Source organism: Electrophorus electricus, chromosome 1 (genome assembly GCF_013358815.1).
Source record: "Electrophorus electricus isolate fEleEle1 chromosome 1, fEleEle1.pri, whole genome shotgun sequence".
NCBI classification, from domain to species: domain Eukaryota; kingdom Metazoa; phylum Chordata; class Actinopteri; order Gymnotiformes; family Gymnotidae; genus Electrophorus; species Electrophorus electricus.
In genome coordinates, this window is record NC_049535.1 from 5,480,826 (window position 1) to 5,503,768 (window position 22,943).

Sequence of the window (22,943 nt, forward strand, 5' to 3'; positions counted from 1 at the left end):
AACCTGACTCACTAGCTACCATAAGTAACAACGTCTTGCTGCAGAAAGACCAATGATGTCGACAGATCTGTGTAAAAAGATCTATCAGCCCAGATATACCAATCATCCTGTACCAATCAACCCCTCCAAGTGATATAATTATCAGGTCAGGAGGGGAAAGGCTGGTGAATAAAAGACACCACCTTTCTCCCACCCCCTACTCGTAGCCCACCATTATACCCCACCAACAACAGGCCAATTTGTCCATGAGGCCCCTTATGCCCACACTCCCTGCAGAGTTATTTAGCTCCTCTCCTGCACTTCAATGGCAGGTGCTGATTAGAGGGGCTGCAATCTCCCTCCCCTTCTCCAAGAGAGAGAGAGAAAGAGAGAGAGAGAGAGAGAGAGAGAGAGAGAGAGAAGGAGAGAGAGAGAGAGAGAGAGAGAGAGAGAGAGAGAGAGAGAGAGAGAGAGAGAAACTAGCCCCCTTCATCCAGGCAATCTTTAATCTGATTACAGGCTTTCTACATCTTTTCAGACAAGACCAGCCTTGCGGGACAATGGCAGACCAAGTGGTTTCACACACAGCCTCTGAGCTATGTGATCCAAGTGTGGAAACTCAGGGTGCTCTCCCTCCACTGGCAGTCCTTTTCAGGTTTGACTATAGCCGGGTCAGCCCACCTGCCTGCCTGGCTGCCCACTCCTCTCGCATAGGGTCGGGAGGGGGATTACCGAGGACATCTCTGTTACAGGGTCAGCTCCCTCAGTTCTCTGCAAACCTGCCACCTTCTCACAACCCCCCTGCCCACCCCATTCCACATCCCCTGTGGACTTGTTTGATTAGGAAAAAGAGATTTGACCCCAGCTCCGTCGCTTTCGCCCACTCAGTTTGATGCTTTGCCATGCTTGTGCAACCCATGGGAAAGCCAGGGAAAAATCAGTGCGAATGCTGCTCCGCCCACCAGGAAAGCACCGCCCCCTCCCCTGCTGTCCATCTCATTTGTACCTTGTAATCCCCCCAAAAACCTGAACGAGCCGCTGTATATCCTCCCTGTCATGTTTCTTTCCCTTCTTTCCTTGTTTGACTTTCCTCCTGAGAGGATTACAAATGGAGAATTCCTCAAAGAGCCACTAAGCTAATGGCTGTGAGGCTAAGCTAAAGGATGTGAGGCTAAGCTAATGGCTGTGAGGCTAAGATAAAGGATGTGAAGCTAAGCTGAAGGACGTTAAAAGATGTTTTGTAATGAATATAATCAATATAAGAGAGTGGATAAGATTAATATAGATGGACTGTGTCAAATCAAAAAATTAATAATTATTAATAATGAAAGTAAATGAAAACTTATCACTTATGACAGGTTAATGGTGTCTAAAAAACATATCTGATGTACAGTCATAATGATAATAAAACTTTACCCTGCTGATTTGAAAAATGAACATATTGTAAAACACTTTAACCCTTCACACTGCTGGTCGCTGTCATTCATGGAAGTTTTTTTTTTTTTTAATATAGCACTACAAAGTTTCATTAAATTTTTCTACTAGATAATAAAATATATATATTTTTTATTATTCTTATTATTGCAAAAAGGTACTCATTGAAATGGAAACTTGGGAAAGTTTTTCTTCTCATCATATTATTAATACACTTTATTACCTGTATTGAGGAATGTCAACAAAGCAATCTGTTCCATCATGAACAAGTACAAATTGAGGTATTATGCATCAATGCATGTAATACTTACTTAAAGGCTGTAAGGCCTACACAAAAACCATATGTGTATTTTAAGTTCATTAAATGTCATGGGAATTGATCAGGAAATGACCCCACTGACACTACTTGACCTCTCTACAAGGGGTCTATTTCCATAAAAAGAGGGTTTTTTTTCTGACCTGAGGGTAACCAACATGCATCCTCTAACATATCCCCAAGAGATTTGATAAAGAAGGTTCTACAACTTTCTAAATTTATTTTATATAAAATAATATATTTGACTCAATTTTGTACTGTATCTCCTAGTCATACAGACCAACATTGTCTAGAGCAGTATTAGAGTGTAGAACTTTATATCTTAAAACCTTTATTTTTAAAAATATACTTACTAATTTTTTTGAACTGCCACCTACCTTTAGTCACACTATAAAAGTTCAAGGATGTTCTGGAAACTTGCATGAGCTGAACTTGTGCAACAGCCATTCACACAATACATCACACCATGATATGCCACAACATACCATACCACACAATTATAACAGTGTTCTGGTAAAATAACATCAACAATCACTGCAGGTCATTCTTAATTAAACAACAACAACAACAAAAAACTTGGGCAATACATATCAGCTTAAAACACATCAGAAAACCACCTGCAAAACACATTAAAAAAAAAACTGACCAGTGTGGTTGATGCATTTGCTCCTTGACCTCACCATGTATGTGCAGTAGGCTAAACAAACGGTTTGGGAGTCTCCTCAGGGGCTGAACAGCTGTCTTAAGGGCAAAACAATAAGGTGACCTCTTTAACAACACTCCATTGTTCAAACCCTCTGGGGGACTGGGGCCAAAAAGAAAATACTTGGGCCTAATACACACCATCACTATTCTTTTCTGCGAAAATTGTAGGGCTCTCCTTTTCTTTTATTGTTGTCCAGTGCATCGTAATCTTAGTTGCTGCATTAACTACAAATCCAGCTCATGGCACGCCTGTTTACGCCTTTATGTTTTAATAATCGATAAACAATCATGCAGGAACTTCGTCAGTTAGCACCACTGATCTGTAGCATAGTTACGTAATATATAACAGTGATTGACACTGTCGACAAGGTCACAGAATGTCCAACGAAATCTGAATAAGAACTCGATATATGAAACTGATAAAGAGAAAACGAATGTACTGCTTTTAAAATGTTTTTCTCTGAATGACTAGGTGCGCATTATTACATTACTTATTACATTAAAAAACTGATATTGTAACGCTCTCCTTGCTCACGCTGAGAGAATATCACGTGAATGTATAAAACGAAAAACATAGGTTACAGGACTCTAGAATGAATAATAGGTACCAAATGCCAGGTCACAAGTGTTCAATATAAAAGGCCAACTCAAAAAAGACACATTTACTTCATTTATGCGTTTAATTAATCGCAGTGTGTATAATTAAGCAACAGGACTGAAAACTATGTAGGTTAGATATTTGGACATATTCAAAATCTCTTTAGATTTATTGAATATGAATTCCGGTATATTCAATCAATCTAAATTAAATGCTGCTGCAGTTCATTTTAATCGTCTTCGACAAACGGCACTGGCTTTGCTCTGAATCCTTCACCGCTGACCCCTTTGGGAACATCCCGTGACGTGTTTCATCAGTGCCTATATCATTGGAGGCATTGCGCGGTCAGTTTTCAACTGAGAGTGTGGACTCGTTCCTACAGAGAAATATCAGAAGAGCATAATGCTATAATCCGTATAATCACAGACGGCAAACAAACATGCAGATAGAAAGACAAATATGTAAACACGACAAGCGGTCTCCAAGTGAGTGAAATCACAATTCCAGGTAAGCAATGATCTAGTGCATTGGTTTAAAGGTTCCACGTTACACAGCTTTGCCGCCAATAATTGAAAGCTTGTAATCGTTTTATTATATATTTGGAACCGCATATACTACATATGTATTAAAATAATTTTTTTTTCAGTTTGGAGGAACTGTTGTACATAATTTACTGACACGTAATATCTGGCTAATTTAGCGAGTTATAACAAATTAACTAAATTCACGAGAGAACATTTATGACATTTTCCATGAAAACATTACACTTACACATCAGTCTGTTTGTCGGCTTTCTGGTCGTTGTACTGATTAACTGGGGGAACGCTCTCCTCATCTTCAGGCAGCTTCGTAAAAAAAAATACATAAATAAATAAAGTGTTATCTCAAAGTTAAAACTGGATTTCAAACTACGTACAAGTGAAACTCACATATAATTGATTTAGTTTGCTTATCCTTATCCTATATGCATGTGTAATAACATCCTTTCTGTGAAACGTGTTTGGGAGCGGATTTTCCCTTCACATTGACACAGTACAGAGCGTCTACACAATTTATTAATAATTAGCATTGGGGTCCAACAGCACAGCCTGGTGGCGAGTATATGCACTTTAGTCGCAGTCACCTCCCAGTAAACTTCATCATCAAAGCAGTTTTCATCCTCTGGGTCTCCCCAGCAAGGTAGCCTCAGAATACAACCTAGAGAAAAAAGGTAACCCTGTTTTAAACTCCGTGCCTCTGTGTTTTGTAAAATACGTTTTGAATAAAGAGTTCAATTGAGCTACATAAATATATCTCACACACACACCCACTACGGCTCCGCCTCCAATTCCGGAAATGATAGCAATGCACAATCCAGCTGCTTGATGGGCTGCCTGCATGCCCATTGTCCTATCCACAAATCCATGCATGATTGCGTGCATCAACCTGCCACAATATCAAAATAAAAGAGATATTTGCATAAACCCACATGCATCTACACCTTTCAAAAACCATATGGCTGCATCAGCAACAAAATATACATTTTTAATCACTGTGGTGTAAAATGAGTTGACACCCTCCCCAAAAAGAAGAGCAAGAGAAATAAGTGCATAAGAGAAGTTAGTAAGCTTGCCCACCCTTCCTGTCCGTAGACAGATGTGCTTGCAAAGGCAGCTGTGACAGCACCCACAGCTCCTCCAAGGACACCTGGCATGGCATGCAGATTATGGATTCCACAGGTGTCCTGGATCTTCATATGCTTCTCCATGAAAGGCTATGAGGATGTATAACAAGCATTTTAACACCAAAAAATCCACATTTGGCATGAGAGTCTGAAGCAACCTTTATTGTTTCATCACTTACAGTCAACACCACAAATCCAAAGGTAGATATGATGCCACTGCAGACGCCAACGACCAGTGCACTGTAGGGCGAGACCATGATCTCAGCCGCTGTACCCATGGCGACACCTCCAGCCAGGGTGGCATTCTGGATATGAACCTAGATTGCAGACAGAAGACAGATCACATACCTTATCAAGACTCAGTAGCAGAACAACAGGTAAGTCAACTTTGTGCAACAGAGACTATCATGCACTCTGTGTGGTGAAGAACTCTACCATGCTTAGCTTGCCCCTCTTGGCAGAGAGGCTGGAGACGGCAAAGGTGGTGAGGACACTGGCCGCCAGACTCAGGTACGTGTTAATAACTGCACGGTGCTGCCCATCTCCATGGTTCCCAATGGCAGAGTTGAAACTGGGCCAGTGAACCCAGAGGAAGAGTGTACCTGTGAAGAGAATGGTGGTGTTTATTCAATTTCAACACATTTTTTTTAGCAGGTATTGTGTTCTCAAATACATTATAGCATTAAGATCATCTTCAGAGTCTGGGTGTTTTATTTTAAACTCTGTTACAATCTTATTGTGAATTTGTTGTTGCAACACTTTTTATAGACTTCTGTAACTCACCAATCATGGCAAAGACATCCGAGTGGTAAGAGGAACCTCGCAGACGTTTGCTCTGATGTAAATTTGGGCGATAGAGAATCCATGATATTGTCAGACCATAATATCCTCCAAATGTGTGGATGACCATGGAGCCACCAGTGTCTTTAGCCTGTACAAGTGACAGACAAACAGAATTAGCACTGGACATCTCTAGAGGAGATATCAGCAAATAACTTGTTATTTTCTATCATACAATAACAAATTACTCTCATTGCAATGTTAGAGTGGTTGATCAGCTGCACCTACATGAATGAGGTTGAGGATGACGTACTCTTCCACTGCAAACAAACTGACGCCACACAGTGTCATCACCATGAGCTGTATAGGACTGACTTTTCCCAGGCAAGCTCCAAATGCGATTAGGCACCCAGCCACACAGAAGTCAGCATTGATGAGACTGGAAATTGAATAATCCTAATTATAGAGAGTAAGTAAGACCTACAGAACTGTAATTTGGTAGCAGTTGAGTTCATGTCCTGTTCATCTAGATCTCACTAGCCAGCTATTCAGGCTCTGTATGGAATCTGTGAAATGAGCAAAACTTGAACCATAAACTACATGGCATCTTGAATTATGAATTATTCTATCATATCCTCCAGTGACTAAACTTTAGTATATCTTGCAGTTTTCTGAGTACAAGGCCCATATAATCAGTTAGATTTGTTTTCTCAAGTGTTGTATAGCCATGAACAAGCAGGGGTTTCAGTTTACATTTGCATTCTCATAAACCCTATTTCGTACCTTTTCATTCCGATTTTGATGGTCCAGTCTGTGGAATCCAGTGAGTGGAACCAGCCCTGCATCAGCAGAGCCCACTGCAGGCCAAAGGCAGAGATGAGGAAGTTAAAGCCCACCCCGCCAAAGCTGTAGCGTTTCAGGAAGGTAAAGAGGAGGCCGAAACCCATGAAGATCATCACGTGCACGTCCTGGAAGCCTGCCCAATGAAGGGGCAGAGGCAGAATGTGTTTAAGAAAAATCAATGCTATATACATAACATAGCTTGTACACAGACTTTTCTCAATAACAAAAGTAGACAAATATGCCTATAAGAACAGTTACAAATGTAATAATTGTTATAATGACTCTAAACTTTATTTTCATACATAGGTTTTATGAGAATAAAATATAATCTTACATTTACCTAACTCTTTTATCCAAAACAACTTACATTCATGACTGAGTACAGTTTTGAGCAACTGTGGGTTGCTTAGGAGCCCAACAGTGGCAACTTGAACTGGCAAACGTCTGATTACTAGTCAAGTACTTTAACCACTGAGCCACCATTGCCCGTTTAGGAAATTAAAATTTGCTAATCTAAGACTAAGGTTAAGATCAAGCACTAAGGTAAAACCCAAGCATATTCCTAGATACAAGAAGTATATTTAAATGGACTAAATTCAGATTATCCATATATGAAACATATATGAAAAATACTCTCAGAGCCTAAAAGAGTACATCAAGGAGAATAACTGGAAGAATGTTACATTACTTTACACTGTTTTAGAGCAGAAACTTACATTATTACACAATACATTTTCAAAGAGAACAAAGAGAAAATTTCAGAAATTCAGCATTAAAGGCCCATATCCTACATTTTCTTTATTTTCCTTTTCCTTTATTTGTAAATTCCAAAACCAGTCAGAATTCATCTTTACGCGACCATTTTCCAACCTTTATTTACCCCTTACAATTAAACATGCTGTTTCTGTTACTGCACATTTAAGACTAAATGAACACTAATTGGCTCTGATTGGCTTCCCTGTATTGTGCCTCATTCAAAAACACTCAAGAGATGATTCACGGAGAACTGCGATCTAAGTAGGTGAAGCTAAACTGCTATAGGCTGAAAAGGCAGAAATGTAACTAAATTTGTTCTCAGACATCAGAGAAAGAGTGATTTCAGAACTGAGTGTTTTTACACTTAGATTCTTTATATGGACTGTCAGTACTGGGGAAGTGAATGGTGTGCTTTTAAACTTCAAAAATATTTACATATTTACTTCAAAATTCTTAATTTCAAGTGAGCAGATTTTCGTTTTCCATGACAGGGACCTTATAACTAGTAAATTGGTCAGAGAAAATATTTATTTATTACATTGATATAAAGTCTTTCTCATACCCAACGTCGCATCAAGAACTCATAGGAGTGAAAGGAACAAAAAAAGTGAGAAAGTATATTAGTGTTGAATGAAAATTTAAGTCTTTAACAGACATTTGAAAGATGCAAAAGAAGAGAAGTCCAGAAAAGACTGAGGAAGGGCAGTTTCAGTGCTGCAGCACTTAATTCCCTGTCACCTACAGAAGAATGCCTAGTATGAGGTACAATGAGATTACTGTTAGAAGATCTAAGAGTGTGAGAAGGGTTGTAAAACTGAAGTAGTTCAACACCATGCAGAACTTTGAAGGGGCCAACGAGTATTTTATATTTAATATGAGGGAATGAGACACGTAAATGTGTAAATGACGAAGAACAATATGAGCAGATATCTTTTTGTGTGCGAGTACTCTAGCAGCAGGGTTTTGAAGATATTGAAATCTGTCAGATATTTAACCAGGAAGACCTATAAAGAGGGAATTACAATAGTACAGGAGCTGATGAAGGCATTCACTATGGTTTTAGCATCACTGACCATAATCGGATTTCTCCAGTTATATGATAATTCAAGTGGTCATGTAAAGCGCATACTCCGATTTCATAGATCGGATTATGGGCTAGAAATAAGATTAAGGAATCCGACGACGAGAGTCGGATATTAGCTCAGTAATTTGGTTTCTCCGCGCATGTATACTCATAATCTTCTTTTTCTCTTCTACTCCTAAATTCTTTGGGATTTCTCAGTCTGCGCATGCTCGCAAACGTAACCGGCGCTGTCTCGGAAGCGACTAGCAGAATTAAATGCTGCACCCGTGAAATGTTTATCAAACACTTTTGGGGAGTCTCTAAAACGCAGTACATACTCGAGCATTGCCATTAGTATCCATATAAAAAGATGGGGAGAAAAAACGAATTTGAGCGCATGTTTACAAAGAGCAGCGGCAGGAAGTTATAAGTTTACGTCACACCATTGTGTGAGATTATTGGCTGGTGGCAAACTAGAAATCCGATTTTTGCCTGACTGAGTCCGATTATCTGAACACTCAAGGGCATGCAAACGCCTTGATCGGATTACTAACAAAATCTGATTTTATGCAGTTATCGGATTGTTAAATGCATGTAAACGCACTCATTAATATTCAGAAAAAATATGAAGGCAGGCAATATTGTGGAAATGAAAGAAAACATATTTAGTGAGAGGTGAGATACGGGACTCGAGAGAATGTAGACTCGAGGGATGCCAAGGTTTCTAACCACTTGAGTGGGTTTAACTAGGGTGAAGATATTTTGGATTTAAAAACAAACAAACAAACAAACAAACAAACAAACAAACAAGCAAACAAAAAAAACAGGAGGCAGGACAGGAGGGTGGCACTATGCAGACTGTAGAATGTAAATATCAACATAGACATGTGTTTATATTATATTATATTATATTATATTATATTATATTATATTATATTATATTATATTATATTCATCCAGAGTTTGAGATCAGAGATGCATATGCTAAACACATATATCAGGGAAGTGGTAGCAGACATATTATTTGGAATGACAGTAGAATTGACAGTTATATATGATTGAAAGTTATATACATAACAATAAAAGACCATGGTTACCGATAATTTGTCCAATGGGCAACATGTAAATAATAAAAAGAATAATCTAAAGAATATTTTTACTATAACTATATATATATATATATATATATATATATATATATATATATATATATATATATATATATATATATGACCAACACAATTATTCTTAATTAACCAATGCATGCATACTCACTTGGATATCTGTAGTAGAAGTCATTCTCAATATTGCTTGTAATATTATTTTGATGCATATATTCAGTCCAGTGTGCATCAGCCTCTGGATCATAGCGCACAAAGATTGCAAACAGGGCGATCATGGCAATTTGCCATATGAAGCAGATAGCTGGCAGGCTGATCCGGACATTGGTGTTTTTAGGACCGCACCAGAAATTTTTGCAGCTATCCTGGCAGTTCCCCATTTTGGTTGTTAGCGATGACCAACGTGAGGGCACCTTCTATTAGGACCTTGTAATTGCAGCAGTTGACTGTGGAGGTATTTATAGATAATGAGTTAGAGGTGTGTCATGCCAGGAATGATGCTGATTGCTATTAGTAACTCCTCCAATACCTGATAAAAACCCATCGGCAGAACACAGATTAAGATATTACAGTTTTTCTTACCGTGCGCAGAATAAAACTAGATTAGGACCAGATCAAGTATAGACTAAAAAGAAATTCCAGTGGTGATAACCACTGGCACTGCAATTTAATTCAAGACTACACATAGCCCACATTTTTAAAAAGCCTAATAATCTATCTATAAATATTGACTACTCATGTTGTCTGAACTGACTCTATATTCCAAATTCTATGAGTGCAGTCACTAGAATAATATGTTCACAATGAGTGATGGTTGCTTTTTAATGAAACAAGTAGAGCTGAAAGTGATAAGATTTGTTTCTTTGTTGAACTGAGCAACCAATTAATTTGTGAGAGAGTTACATAAAGTCACCTTGCTAACCTTTCTTTTCAAATAAGTAAAGTCAAATTAACAAATTAACTGGTGCTTGTTCTGACACAATAATTGTTTATGTTATACACAACTGAAAATATTTTGCACACACACACACACACACACACACACGCACACACACACACGCGCACACACACACACACGCACACACACACACATATATGTGTGTGTGTGTGTGTGTGTGTGCGTGTGTGTGTGTGTGCGTGTGTGTGTGTATGAGAGGGAGAGAAAGTGTGTGTGTCCTTCATGCACTGTGCAAGCAAAGTATGCCCTGTTCTGTTCTGCACTGCAATTTTTATCTGTATTTACATGCATACATACATTTTATGCTCTAGACATCTACAATATACAATGCACAAGCTTGAAGTATTAAACCCAAAAAATGGAATGGTATTTTTTTTTCAAGTGTACCTATCAGTCAACTAGTTGGTATATAGCATGTAGTTTAAATTAAACATCAAATCTCTATTGTCTGCAAAGTCAAAAACCTGTGTGAGCTACAGTAAATGTTATTTAAATAAATGGTTTTGGGGCTCATCAACCAAACAGAAGTATCTGTACACTTTCCTCCAGTGTGGACACGTTAATAATTACTACCAACTGTTTTGTAAAGACTCAGTGCCTTAGGGTCAGTCTATGACGCAGGTTTACAGAAACTGTCGGCAAAAAGAAAGAAACAATCTGAATGGCTCCCCTCCCAGTATGTTTGACTGATGGGATGGTTGCTTGACTGACAGGGTGAATTTAAATTTCATTGTTGTTCTGAACTCATATGAACAAACAGTGGTAAAAAAAAAAAAAGGAAAAGGATTATACATTTATGTTTTGCCAGAAGTCACTGTAGTCATAATGTTGCACAGCAAGCTTAGATGTTATTCTCCAGTATCAGCTTGCTAAATGCGTTGTCTCCAGGTAAATGTGGGAAGGCTAATTTTTCAAATCATCTAGACAAGATTAATCCTGATCTCTTTATTGCCACCAGATTGGGTGTATCACTTTTGAAAAACTTTCAGAAGAGTTTTAGCAAGATAACACACATGAGGTGTTTATCTAAGCAAAATCAAAGTCTGTGTATTTATAACAGGTTTTGCCTCTCTGGTGCATGGCATCTTCTGCTGTATGAGGAAATGAAGCACAGCGGGACATGAATGTCCCAAACGTGGACATGATCAGAGGACATATTTTGTCCTCCATAAATCTATTGTACCATTTTATTTACTTTAATCTTCTCCATGGAGCTGGCAACAGCCCCTAAAGCAATTTCAAATAAATGGATGTCTGGAAGATTTCCACTGTTAATAACTCGGTCAGTTAGTTAGTGTACAACTACAGTTCTACTACGTATGTGGTGCCATGCGTATTCATGTCAGAGCATGCCCTTCCCATGAACTTTTAAAAGATGGCTGTGTTCCAGGTCTGTACTTTAAAAAGAAAAAGAGAGAAAGAAGATCAACCTGCATCATCTGTAAACTCTTGACCTACCAGGATTGAATGCTTGATAAAATATTAACATTAATTAATATTAATATTAGTTAATCTTCCTTTGTCTTATTTTCACCTAAATCATATTAAGACGTTTTCATAGAAGACCATATTGGCCATTAAGGTCCATAGAAATCTATTTTGGTAGAAGTCTGTAAATTGCATAAAATGGCAGTGTTGTTTATTAACAACATTCACCGATACCTTTCTAATTTAGAACCAAACTGTCCAAAGGAAAAAGAAAAGCCTGCAACAGCCCTGTCATATCCTAGTGTGACTTAACAGTGCAGACCGATACTATATAACTGACTCAAGTGACTTAAAGGGGATCATGTTTTATTCCTGTGTTCTGTCAAAACATTGCAAATAGTTCACCATCTCCAGGCAACTTGACATGTAAACCAAAAAAAAAAAAAAACGAAGGTACTAAGTTATTGTTTGACCGATACTCTTTTGTGTCATGTTAAAACTAGAGTGCAGAGCTATACAAACAAGACAAGAAGTAACACCACACCCTACATTCTTGGAGATGCTCAATAGAAGAGTAAACACCATCTAAACTAGAAGGGTAACAATTCATCTTTGCCCACAGAGACACAGACACAGAGCTTAGAATTTGCTTGGGTAGTTAAAAAGATTCCAGAGGTAACATGTAAACAACTGTATGTAATGGGAAGACTCAGCACTACCCTGAGATGAATAAGGAGGGTGCATTGGACCAAGCCTGGGCAAACTGGTTCATCTTCAGTGAAGTGTATTGATCCATCAGGACCATCACTGATACATCAACTAAAATATTATTTACAATACTGAATTTTAAAAAGATCAAATTTAAAAATGAGTACTGTGAAAATGCGAGCGGTTAAATTAGTAAGAAAATAGTTCTCTGATCATACATTTAAATCACAAAACTACTTCTGCAAGCGTCCATGGAAGAACCTATAGAAGCCTAAGATGTAGATCATGACCCATTGCAGCCATTCTTTCGTCTGCCACCATGAACTCATTTTCACAGAAGTTGATTGGGTGGAGTGTGAAGACACCCAGGTAAAGTTCTATTCAATATTGATATTTGTATTTAATACTCAAGTGAATAAAAGTTTTGTTTTTTTTCACTCAGTTATATGTGACACGTTCGCTTATGCATAATCAAAGTGTATTCCAGCTGCAAGCTGAGAATGCTGAGCATACCATGTTCTAGTTTACATAAGGTGACGGGTACATTCAATATATTATCATCACTCTATGAACTTTGTGTTGCACAACTCTCAGTGCACCCCACAAACGTCTGCCCATACCACTTTTTGAGATATGGCAATGAATGTCCAGTATATTTTATATTTACATCTATGTACCTTTTGATTCAGGAGTTTAATGAACTCCTAGAATCTAACATAATGCACCGGAATTATAACACAGAAGCTGAGCTCAAGGGATGTCCAGTAAGGACCAGCCTGACACCAAAAGTACCTTCTCTACAGCTTGAGCTAAATAATCCTACAATGGTTCTACTGGAGTTAAATTACTTCTCAGTCTCCCACATCAGTTTTTTTAGATTATCATTTTTTTGTGTTAGTATTAACTAAAGTCATAAATTAATAAACTTTATAGTCATTAAAAGATTTGATGATTTGATAAGGTCAGCTCTCTTACTGACCTACTTTCCATATGCCACTTGATTAGTATTACATATGATGCCAGTTTGTTATTATTGGATGCTATTGTTTTAGGAGCAAACGTATCTCCAGTTTCACCTTTTAGTAATTGTCTATTTGACGTTCGACTAATTGACTATTTGTCGTCAGCTGATGTAACCTGATGAAGTGTCTGCCAATATGACATTAGGCCAAGTCATTAGTATTTAATGTCAATTCTATACAATCCTTAGAAAAGTCCCCACCAAACAGCGTCAGATACTTTAAAAGGCACATTAGACAAGGTTGCTGGAAGTCTGATTCAGGTTATGTCCAGGAAGTTAACATTTTCAACCATAAATGGTCAAACACACTCATCATACAGTTTTGAAAATTCAAATTTATTAGTGCAAGAAATTTACAATTTAATAAATGAATAAACGTTATAGTCATTAAAACATTTCTTTGTCAGCAGATAAATACATTCAATAAAATTTGTGACATTCTCAAAACTTAAAAATGTATACTATTGGTAATGAGCTTAACAACAGATTGTACCTTTAGGCACAGATATGACTGTTAGCACGTTATGATGGAGCCTTACTCTGGAGAGATGAAACGATACAGATCTCACTTTAGTCAGTAGGCTTAAGGAGCCTGAAACAAATCTATGCCATTTTGTTCTAGACATTTTAACCAACAGACAAAACAATATTTTTATCATCATGGATGTGTTTTTTTGTTTTTACAGTTCACAAGAACAATGATTTTTTTTATATTGCTATCACTTTAAGTGAACTATATTACACATGTGAAACCAGTTAATTTACAAAGATTTTAGTTTTTATAGGTCAACAAAAGCATTGTTTATATCCACTAAGTGACAATATTTGTATATCTAAGTACAAAGTTAATCAAACAAAGTGCTGCTGTGCTTCATCTTAGGTTTTTTAGCACACACTGGTTGTACTCGCTGTGACCTTTTTCTTGGACATCCTGAAGCTTCACTCAAGGGATGGCAGCAGACATTATCTGGTTCACATTAACTATGGTCATCTTGTAGTCATAGCAACCTACTAGCACTGTTCTACAGAGAAGTTTGACTCAGACCTAAAAAAAAAATCAAATAAGAGAAAATCTTATAGTTGATCTGCTAAGAATACAAACAAACATTGATGAAAGTATATACACAAAATATATAATTCTAAATACAAAACATGTTTTCATTTGGTACAAAGCTTTCAGGTAGTCCATTTTTCCAGTTTTGATGAATTATTAAAGGATAAAAGGTTACAGCATGTTACACAATCACACACTGTTAGGATAGACATGTCTGATTCTTACATGCATGTTTCAGGGTTCTTGGTAATCATGTGGTTGTTGTATTCCAGAATTGGAGGGATGCTTTCTTCATCCTCAGGCAGCTGCACAGAAACATTTTAAGAATTTATTTCTGTCAAGATTTCCTAATACATAATTCGATCAATTTGTACATATAACAATAATTAAGACCAGTGCCACAAAGACTCTGCTATGCAATAGATGATTATATGATTTGTAACAATGCACGTCAAATGGCTCATTTTAGTGGTAAGAAAACTGACAAAAGGGTTTTGCCTTTGCTCACCTCCCAGTATACTTCATCATCAAAGCAGTTGTCATCTGCTGGATCCGCCCAGATCGGCAACCTCAGGATACAACCTACAAATATTAAAATTACAACCTCTTAAACAAAAAGGTTTTGGAACAGCAAATCTTTACTTTCATCAGTTGTTATTAGAAACCACTCTAGAAAGCTGAGATCAGACATCAGACCAGACATGGTGTAGTCACACCGCATGTCCTAAAGGAGCAAGCAACCAACTAAAGATGATTATTCCAAAAGGGTGCAAAGAGTGGGAAGCGTTGGGATTCTAGCTATGGTGATTAAAAAACTGATCAGGAAAGTAAAATAAACCTCCTCATACAATCACTGGATGTTGGCACAAACTGTTGGAAACATTACTGTACCAATAAATTGACAAATATATCTGCTCAGTTGTGTATTGGCATTTTTATTAGCAAGGCTACTGCAGCTACCATTTGGTCTTTCATCAGGAATTCATTTTCATTGCAGTGGATGGGGCGGAGAGTGAAGACACACAGGTAGTTAATATTCAGTAACATCTTTCACAAATGACTTAACTATGACATGTGACAACATGAGGGAGAAGGCTTATAAAGAACCTGGAAAAACCCGTCAAGCCAGCAAAATTTGATTCCTTAGTGCTATATTCTATGCCCATTTGTTTATTCATAACTGCAGGTGAATGTCACTTTCCACTTGAAAGTCTGATACATATACAGAAGCGACTGGACCTTTTCATGTTATTAGTTTACTCTGCACTGAGGGATTACCTACCCACTAATATTCCACCAACAATTCCAAAGGCAAGAGCTACACAAATACCAGCAGCCTGGTAGCCTCCCTGTGTTCCTGGCGACCTATTTGAAAGCTCCCCCACAAATCCAAAGGTGTTTAACAGTCTGAGGAAGAAAAGAAAAGAAGTATGTTTTCAGGATTGCTGTATACTGTAAAAAGTCCAAAAATATCTGTTACCGGAAAATTCCGATGCAAGTTAATATATTGATTTACTTAAGTCTTCACAATGTGGAAATTTAAGACAAGCCAACATGCCCCCCTCACCCTTGCTGTCCATAGATAGATGTGCTTGCAGCAGCAGCTGTGATAGCACCCACAACTCCCCCAAGGAGACCTGGCATGGCATGCAGATTATGGATTCCACAGGTGTCCTGGATCTTCAAATACTTCTCCATAAAAGGCTGTGAGGAAAAGAAAAAATAATAAATCAACATTCAGCACCTGCGCACATTTTAGGAGAACCAACATATTTTGCAGCCTCCCATTTCCCAGCACTTACAGTCAACACCACATATCCAAAGGTAGATATGATGCCGCAGCAGAAGCCAACGATCAGTGCGCCGTAGGGCGTGATCATGAACTCAGCTGCTGTACCCATGGCGACACCTCCAGCCAGGGTGGCATTCTGGATATGAACCTAGATTGTAAAGAGAAGACAGATCACATACCTTATCAAGACTCAGTAGCAGAACAACAAGTCAGTCAAGTTTGTGTAACAGAGACTATCATGCACTCTGTGTGGTGAAGAACTCTACCATGTCTAGCTTGCCCCTCTTGGCAGAGAGGCTGGAGACGGCGAAGGTGGTGAGGACACTGGCCGTCAGACTCAGGTACGTGTTAATGGCTGCACGGTGCTGCCCATCTCCATGGTATGCAATGGCAGAGTTGAAACTGGGCCAGTACATCCAGAGGAAGAGTGTACCTGTGAAGAGATGAGCTTGTACATTATGGAATCAGATCTGTTGTAGAGGTAAGAAACTCTACAGGTAGAGAAGGTTCCTTAACTTACCAATCATGGCAAAAACATCAGTGTGGTAGTGTGAGCCTTGGAGACGATGGCTCTGGTGTAAGTTTGGTCGGTAGAGAATCCAGGATATTGTCAAACCATAATATGCTCCAAATATGTGAATGACCATGGAACCACCAGCATCTCTGGCCTGTTTCAAATTTACAGGAAAACAGTTCAGCAATACTACTACCTTTGTCCATGATGTATATTAAATTATTTTACAGTCCATTACTGTCAGTGCAGTTCTATGAGGTTAGGTTAAGTGTCTTCTAGATGAAACTCACATTGAGGATGTTGAGGATGATGTACTCTTCGACTGAATACAAAGTGATGCCAAAGAGTGTCATCACCATGAGCTGTACAGGACTGACTTTTCCCAGGCAAGCTCCAAATGCGATTAGGCACCCAGCCACACAGAAGTCAGCATTGATGAGACTGGAGATAGCAAGGTGGGACATGCTAAGTACTTAGTGCCTTCATTACTACACTGACATTTACATTTATTCATTTAGCAAATAGAGCAATTACAGAAATCAGCTTCAATACAAGTACTTTCAGATCAAGTGCTGCAATGTGGTAGACGATGTATGTCTAAATCATATCAGTCTTCTTTTCTGAATTAATTTAAATGGGGTATAATCATAGGACAACTCAAACATGAATTTAGGAAGTTAGAGGACACTGATCTTCATATAGTTCAGTTAGGTCTACTATCTCCAGTATCTCTTCTCCAGTGGAATACACTTAGGTATAGAACATTTTTTAATGACCAATTAGCCTCTAACTTTTATGAAAAATTCATATATTTCACCAGTATAGATTGCTAGATTGTATGGAACTTTACTGTGAGCGTACTTTGGAACTGTTAATTACTTGTGTAAGTAGTCTCTCAAAAAGATGTGGGATCAACAATAATGCATATGAGTATTTGTGAACTTAAGCAAAAAAATACCTTTCCACTCCAATTTTGATGGTCCCATCTGTGGGGTCCAGTGAGTGGAACCAGCCCTGCATCAGCAGAGCCCACTGCACCCCAAAGGCAGCTATGAGGAAGTTAAAGCCCACCCCACCAAAGCTGTAACGCTTCAGAAACGTCATGAGAAAACCAAAACCCACGAAGATCATCACGTGCACGTCCTGGAAGCCTGCCCAATGATGAGGTGGAGAGAGAAGTCAGAAGGAAAAGGTGGAGAGTGAAAGGGCATGAGTATTGAATAAACTCTCAAGGCCTGAGGTGGTGCCCAAACTTTCTGGCTTACAAGTCATAAAATGAGTCAATAAATGAGTCAATAAATGAATAAAAGGCTTTTTGTTATTGCAGAACTCCTGATCCAGATCAGTGACAATTACAGCCTTAAGAAGATTAGCCATGGAGGGTAGTCAGCTTTCCAAACCAGATTATTTGGTGACTGAGACAGTATAATTTGTTATTTGAGAATCTCAACACGCTTCTTTGTATTTATATAAGTCACAAAAGTGTTAGATAAAGCTCAGAGGTCAGTAAACTCCTCAGTAAAATAATTTTAACCACTCTTACATAGCCTTAGACAACTGTTTTTTAATGCTTCAAATAAAAATAACCGTATTTTAAACAGTAATATTAAAATATATATATATATATATATATATATATATATATATATATATATATATATATATATATATATATATATATATATATATAAAAGGTATATATAAAGGAAAATATAAGAAATCAAAAGAAATCAAAATGTATGCATATTTTCTAGGTACAATTTACAAAAAAAGTGCATTGCTATTTTTGAATTCTGAAAAATATGTACTATGGTACAATATGACAGAAGAGACAGCTGTCTCATCACTTCATACTGGGCAGATGTTTGTTCACTGGATTTATATTTTTCTCACTTCAGTATCTAATTTTAAATGAGCAACAATATAAATGCTATTATTTTATGTTTCCAGATGGTTATTTAAAAAAAAAAGCATGCTGTGAGGCTATTTTTACTCATCATAAAAAAAATATAGTTTATCCAAATTTTGTTATTGATTAAGACAACAATAAATGTATACTCACTTGGATATCTGTAGTAGAAGTCATTCTCAATATTGCTTGTAATATTATGTTTTTGCATAAATTCAGGCCAGTGTGCATCAGCCTCTGGATTATAGCGCACAAAAACTCCAAACAGGATGATCATGACAATTTGCCACACGAAGCAGACAGCTGGCAGGCTGATCCGGACATTCGTGTTCTTAGGACGGCACCAGAACGTTTTGCAGATATCTTGGCAGTTCCCCATTATGGCAGTGACAAAAGCACAGGCAACTTCTAGCTGCAGAACAAGATGCTGACTACAGAGGTTTTTATAGCTGATTCTTTAGAGGCGTGTCATATTTGGGCACCTGTTTGGCTGTTTTAGGTGTAGCTTTGACATAAGGGAGAAGAAAAAAAGAAAAGAAAAGTGAGATTCAGCAGACACATTTTCTGATCAATATCTAGAATGTCTACTGTGCATAATGGTCACAAATAAAATACATGTAAAAATGTGAAAAATGCAGGGGAGGAGAGTAGTACTATGTGAAAGATAAGTTTCTTAAGACAATAATTAAATGAGAAAGACAATAACTAAATGAGACATTTCTTTGCCATTTTAACAAAGTGTTTTAAGCATTCAAAGCAAGCTCAGATAAGACGCATAGGTGCTAATTATGTATTTAGGTTTTACAAGACCTAGAACAAAATACAACAGTGTTAACTTGGTAATTTTTGGTGTTGCACTGGTGGTGTTGAATTACATGATCACATAGCCCATAAGATTTCATGACATTTAATCCCAAACATTGCTTGTGCCTTCAGTACTAACAATTTATTAACCAATAAATTGGTTAGCGGAAGTCACTCAGTATTAACAGGTCAGCATCAACAGGTCTCTGGAAGTCACTCAGTACTAACTAGCACCATTAGGAAGTCTCAGTAGTTGTGTAGACTTCAGAAAGACTAGTCAATTTGCATTTTGTCAGAATAAGGGGGGAAAAAAAACAAAATAACTTATTTACAAAACAGAAAAACTGTTGTATCTGGCAATGCTTAGGAACAGAATATTATTTTTGACAGTTCTTGACTTTGTTTTGATAAATGAGTCATGTCCTAAAGATTGCATGAACAACTTTTTACCATTAAATAGACACACTGAATAATATCAGTTTTGGAAGTGTCTGGCTGCACATGACATGTTATTATGACTTTAAATAACCTTTACTTCACCAGTGACATTGTCTTGTTCCAATCTACAGACTCAAGAACATAAGGACATCTTTCAGTAATGGCAATCTGTAGCTGTTGGCTACAGATGTCATCGGTTCCACTCCCCTTCCAGCTGCAGCTCTAGAATAAATGTAGCAGATGTTCAAAGCATTTCAAATAGATTCTGCACCACCTCCGAGACATTACACACCACATTTCTAACTGACTGAACTCTGGAAAGACTCCACTGACGTTGGTGCATAAATCAGATTAAAATACACAGTTGAGCTGCAGACTAGTTTTTCCTAGTCATGCGTTTTTTTCTGAGAGAAACTTGATTAAATGCATGTGTCCCATCACTCATGTGGCATACTTTAAGACTAACAAATTAAAATACCAAACACACATCCAGAATGTTGTAGTCAGTCTTACAGTCAGATTAGTGCAAAAGAGCCACCTATTCTGACCCCAGATTGAGCTCAGTAGCAAGCTAGAGTATTGAAAAGTTCCTCTTACTAACAGAAGAATCCTTTTAAGCATTCACACGTCATAGCTCAATGAATAGTCACATGGTTCTACTAAAGGTACATTCCAGATATTATCAAAGCATTCAAATGAACATGACTTGATAATAGCATATGAATAGCTATTGTTTTGCCCTTGAGACCAAAACCGCAGTGAATCTTGCTTCTTTTGCAATGGAGCTGAGTGCATTTAGAATAATTAGTTACAGTTCATGTACAGTGCAGATAAAATGACTGAAGGATTCCTAATGTTTGGATAATAGTATTAGTTTAAAACTGTTTGCGCTTCACAGTTCAGGTCAAAATAGCCCTTGTAAAACTTTTTTTTTCAGTTTAATAAATAAATAACACTAAGTGTGCTTTAGCTACAAGTATATTTTGAGTATATTTTAGGTACAAGCATATCATCATCATAAAGGAGGAAAGTGAATACAAATTCACAAAACATTAATTCTGCATTTGGAGAAGAACGTCCAATTAGGGAGAAAAAACTTAAGGTATTTGATTAAAAGTGTCAGATTATTTGGAAAATCTAATCAATCTGCAGAGTCGTTACCTAATCTGCACCTTCAAACTGCGTAACATCAGGTTCTTCTTCAATACAGCTGTAAAAAGTGTGTCTGTCTGTTCCATGGGCTTCTGTTTGCTTTAAGTCACATGATAAATCACCTTTCTGACCCAAGGCTCATCTTTGACTGACATGAGGTGTGCCAATGTCAGTGGATTTCTGAGATAAACTGAGCATCAGTGTGACAATCTGAGGTGGGCAATTATCAGCAGATTTCTGAGATGAATATCACTGTGACATTCTAAGATGGCTCATCCTCTGAGTATTGCTCAGTATAGCATATGACACAGGACACAGCCCACAGATCATTATCAAGGCAGCATTCCACTGATTGCTGGAGTCACATGGTCACATGGTGTGTTCTGCATGCACATTGCATTCCAGCAGACATAAAGGAGATCTCATGATTCCCCATACAATCAATACAGAAACCAAAGCATGTGTTTATGCAAGACATAATTTTTCATAATTTTCTTTGATTTCTTAGCTTGTGTTTTTATTATTATTTTATAATTTAGTATTGTTTTCTTGTGTTATTGTATTGTGTTATCCAACTCTCCATACACAGTGTTTTACAGTAAATCCTAGAACAACCAATCAGAGAAAGGGAATGGCAACACACCTCCTTATACAGTTCTAAACCTGTCATCACACCCTTTCAACCATTCAGCACTATATCATTACAGTCATGTAGATGCCAAAATTGGCTGGCACTTTACAGACACACTCATACCCCTCCTCCATGACAATCCTGGCTGATTATTTTAATCAGTACACGTTTCATTATTCTCAAAACAATTTTAGCACCCCTAGAAAATTTTCTAAATTCAACAAAGCAAACTGGACTGTCATTTCATTTTCTGTTTCAATAAGATTTGGAATAAAAAACATGGCATTATCATTCATCACCACATGGAGAGGCAAAGAACTGCCATGCCAGAAAAAAAAAAAAATCAATATCTGGAACCTACTTCTAATCACTACTAGGACAGTTAGGGTTAGTGAATTGTTCAGAATTGTCTGAAGTTGCTGGATTCCATTGAATCCAATGTAAACAGCAAAAACTAAGAATATTATGCTTCACAATTCAAATCAAGATTCAATGAATTAAGGGTTCTTGTGCAATAAACGATATTATAATTACTGTGCTTAAGAACGTTCAACATTCCATCATTTTAAAGTAGCACAAAATATGACATTAAAATACAAAACTATAGGGTACATATATTGCCGAGCTGACCCAACATAGTTATCAAATATCTGAAGCCTCCTGGCCAATGAATCTCGGTGATGATGCACACGAAGGCAACATTTTTGTAGCTCATTGTTGACATTTACTTGTACATTACTCTCTTCTAATTGTTTGTCGCTTTAATAAGTCACACACCTGTCTTTTAACGAGTCAAACAAGGGTAAGTTTAACTGACCACTCCCTTAACCAGCCACATAACACAGTGCTGTAGCTTTGTTCCTTAATCAAGGTACAAAGTACAAATCCAGCCAGCCCGAAAAAAGCAAAATGTTAACCTAAACTTGACCAAAAACTAGAAAACATCTCGGTGTAATATTTTGCATGCGTTACCTTATTTAAAAAGGCCAAATATTAATCCCAAAGCCCACATCAAAAACATTGCCACATTTCATTTATGTAAAAGTGTCAGAGACTTTGGAAAAGGGGTACACAGTGTTTTCAGTGCCGGTCCCATCTGAAAGATATTGGCAATTACAGCAGGCCAGCAGGCCTGACTAGGCTCTGGGGCTGTAGCTCCGGATCTTTTCTAATATAAAATTCCCATTAGGCGACCTTTGAGCAAAGCCATTGTAAAATGTAACCACAAACAAATTCACTCACCAGGACGTAAAGCGGCAAGGCAGCATCAACTGCC

At 37.6% G+C, this 22,943-nt stretch overlaps 2 protein-coding genes and 1 long non-coding RNA gene across 5 annotated transcripts; 1 reads left to right on the forward strand and 2 right to left on the reverse strand.

Moving 5' to 3' along the window:
- Nucleotides 1-3,100: 3,100 nt before the first annotated feature.
- On the reverse strand, nucleotides 3,101-10,293 carry LOC113573955 (ammonium transporter Rh type C-like). The gene is made up of 11 exons (XM_035531664.1): nucleotides 9,413-10,293; nucleotides 6,259-6,451; nucleotides 5,764-5,914; nucleotides 5,479-5,626; nucleotides 5,131-5,297; nucleotides 4,875-5,012; nucleotides 4,649-4,785; nucleotides 4,339-4,457; nucleotides 4,156-4,229; nucleotides 3,804-3,877; nucleotides 3,101-3,408 (listed from the first exon to the last, which is right to left on the reverse strand). Exons 1-11 carry the CDS (start codon nucleotides 9,636-9,638, stop codon nucleotides 3,378-3,380), a joined length of 1,458 nt encoding a protein of 485 aa, XP_035387557.1. The 5' UTR covers nucleotides 9,639-10,293; the 3' UTR covers nucleotides 3,101-3,377.
- On the forward strand, nucleotides 3,416-6,371 carry LOC113573956. 3 transcript variants are annotated; one of them, XR_003410270.2, is made up of 5 exons: nucleotides 3,416-3,539; nucleotides 4,877-5,072; nucleotides 5,157-5,205; nucleotides 5,741-5,944; nucleotides 6,286-6,371. It is a non-coding gene; the product is annotated as an uncharacterized LOC113573956 (long non-coding RNA). The 3 variants fall into 3 exon arrangements; XR_004776668.1 differs by having other exon boundaries at nucleotides 5,161-5,205; XR_003410269.2 differs by having other exon boundaries at nucleotides 5,157-5,944.
- A 3,397-nt stretch (nucleotides 10,294-13,690) lies between the features above and the next one.
- On the reverse strand, nucleotides 13,691-22,943 carry LOC113573932 (ammonium transporter Rh type C-like). Its single transcript, XM_027004513.2, has 12 exons — nucleotides 22,910-22,943; nucleotides 18,796-19,147; nucleotides 17,692-17,884; nucleotides 17,024-17,174; nucleotides 16,740-16,887; nucleotides 16,486-16,652; nucleotides 16,230-16,367; nucleotides 15,995-16,131; nucleotides 15,710-15,834; nucleotides 14,936-15,009; nucleotides 14,653-14,732; nucleotides 13,691-14,418 (listed from the first exon to the last, which is right to left on the reverse strand). The coding sequence occupies exons 2-12, from the start codon at nucleotides 19,019-19,021 to the stop codon at nucleotides 14,385-14,387; spliced, it is 1,473 nt and encodes a 490-aa protein (XP_026860314.2). The 5' UTR covers nucleotides 19,022-19,147; nucleotides 22,910-22,943; the 3' UTR covers nucleotides 13,691-14,384.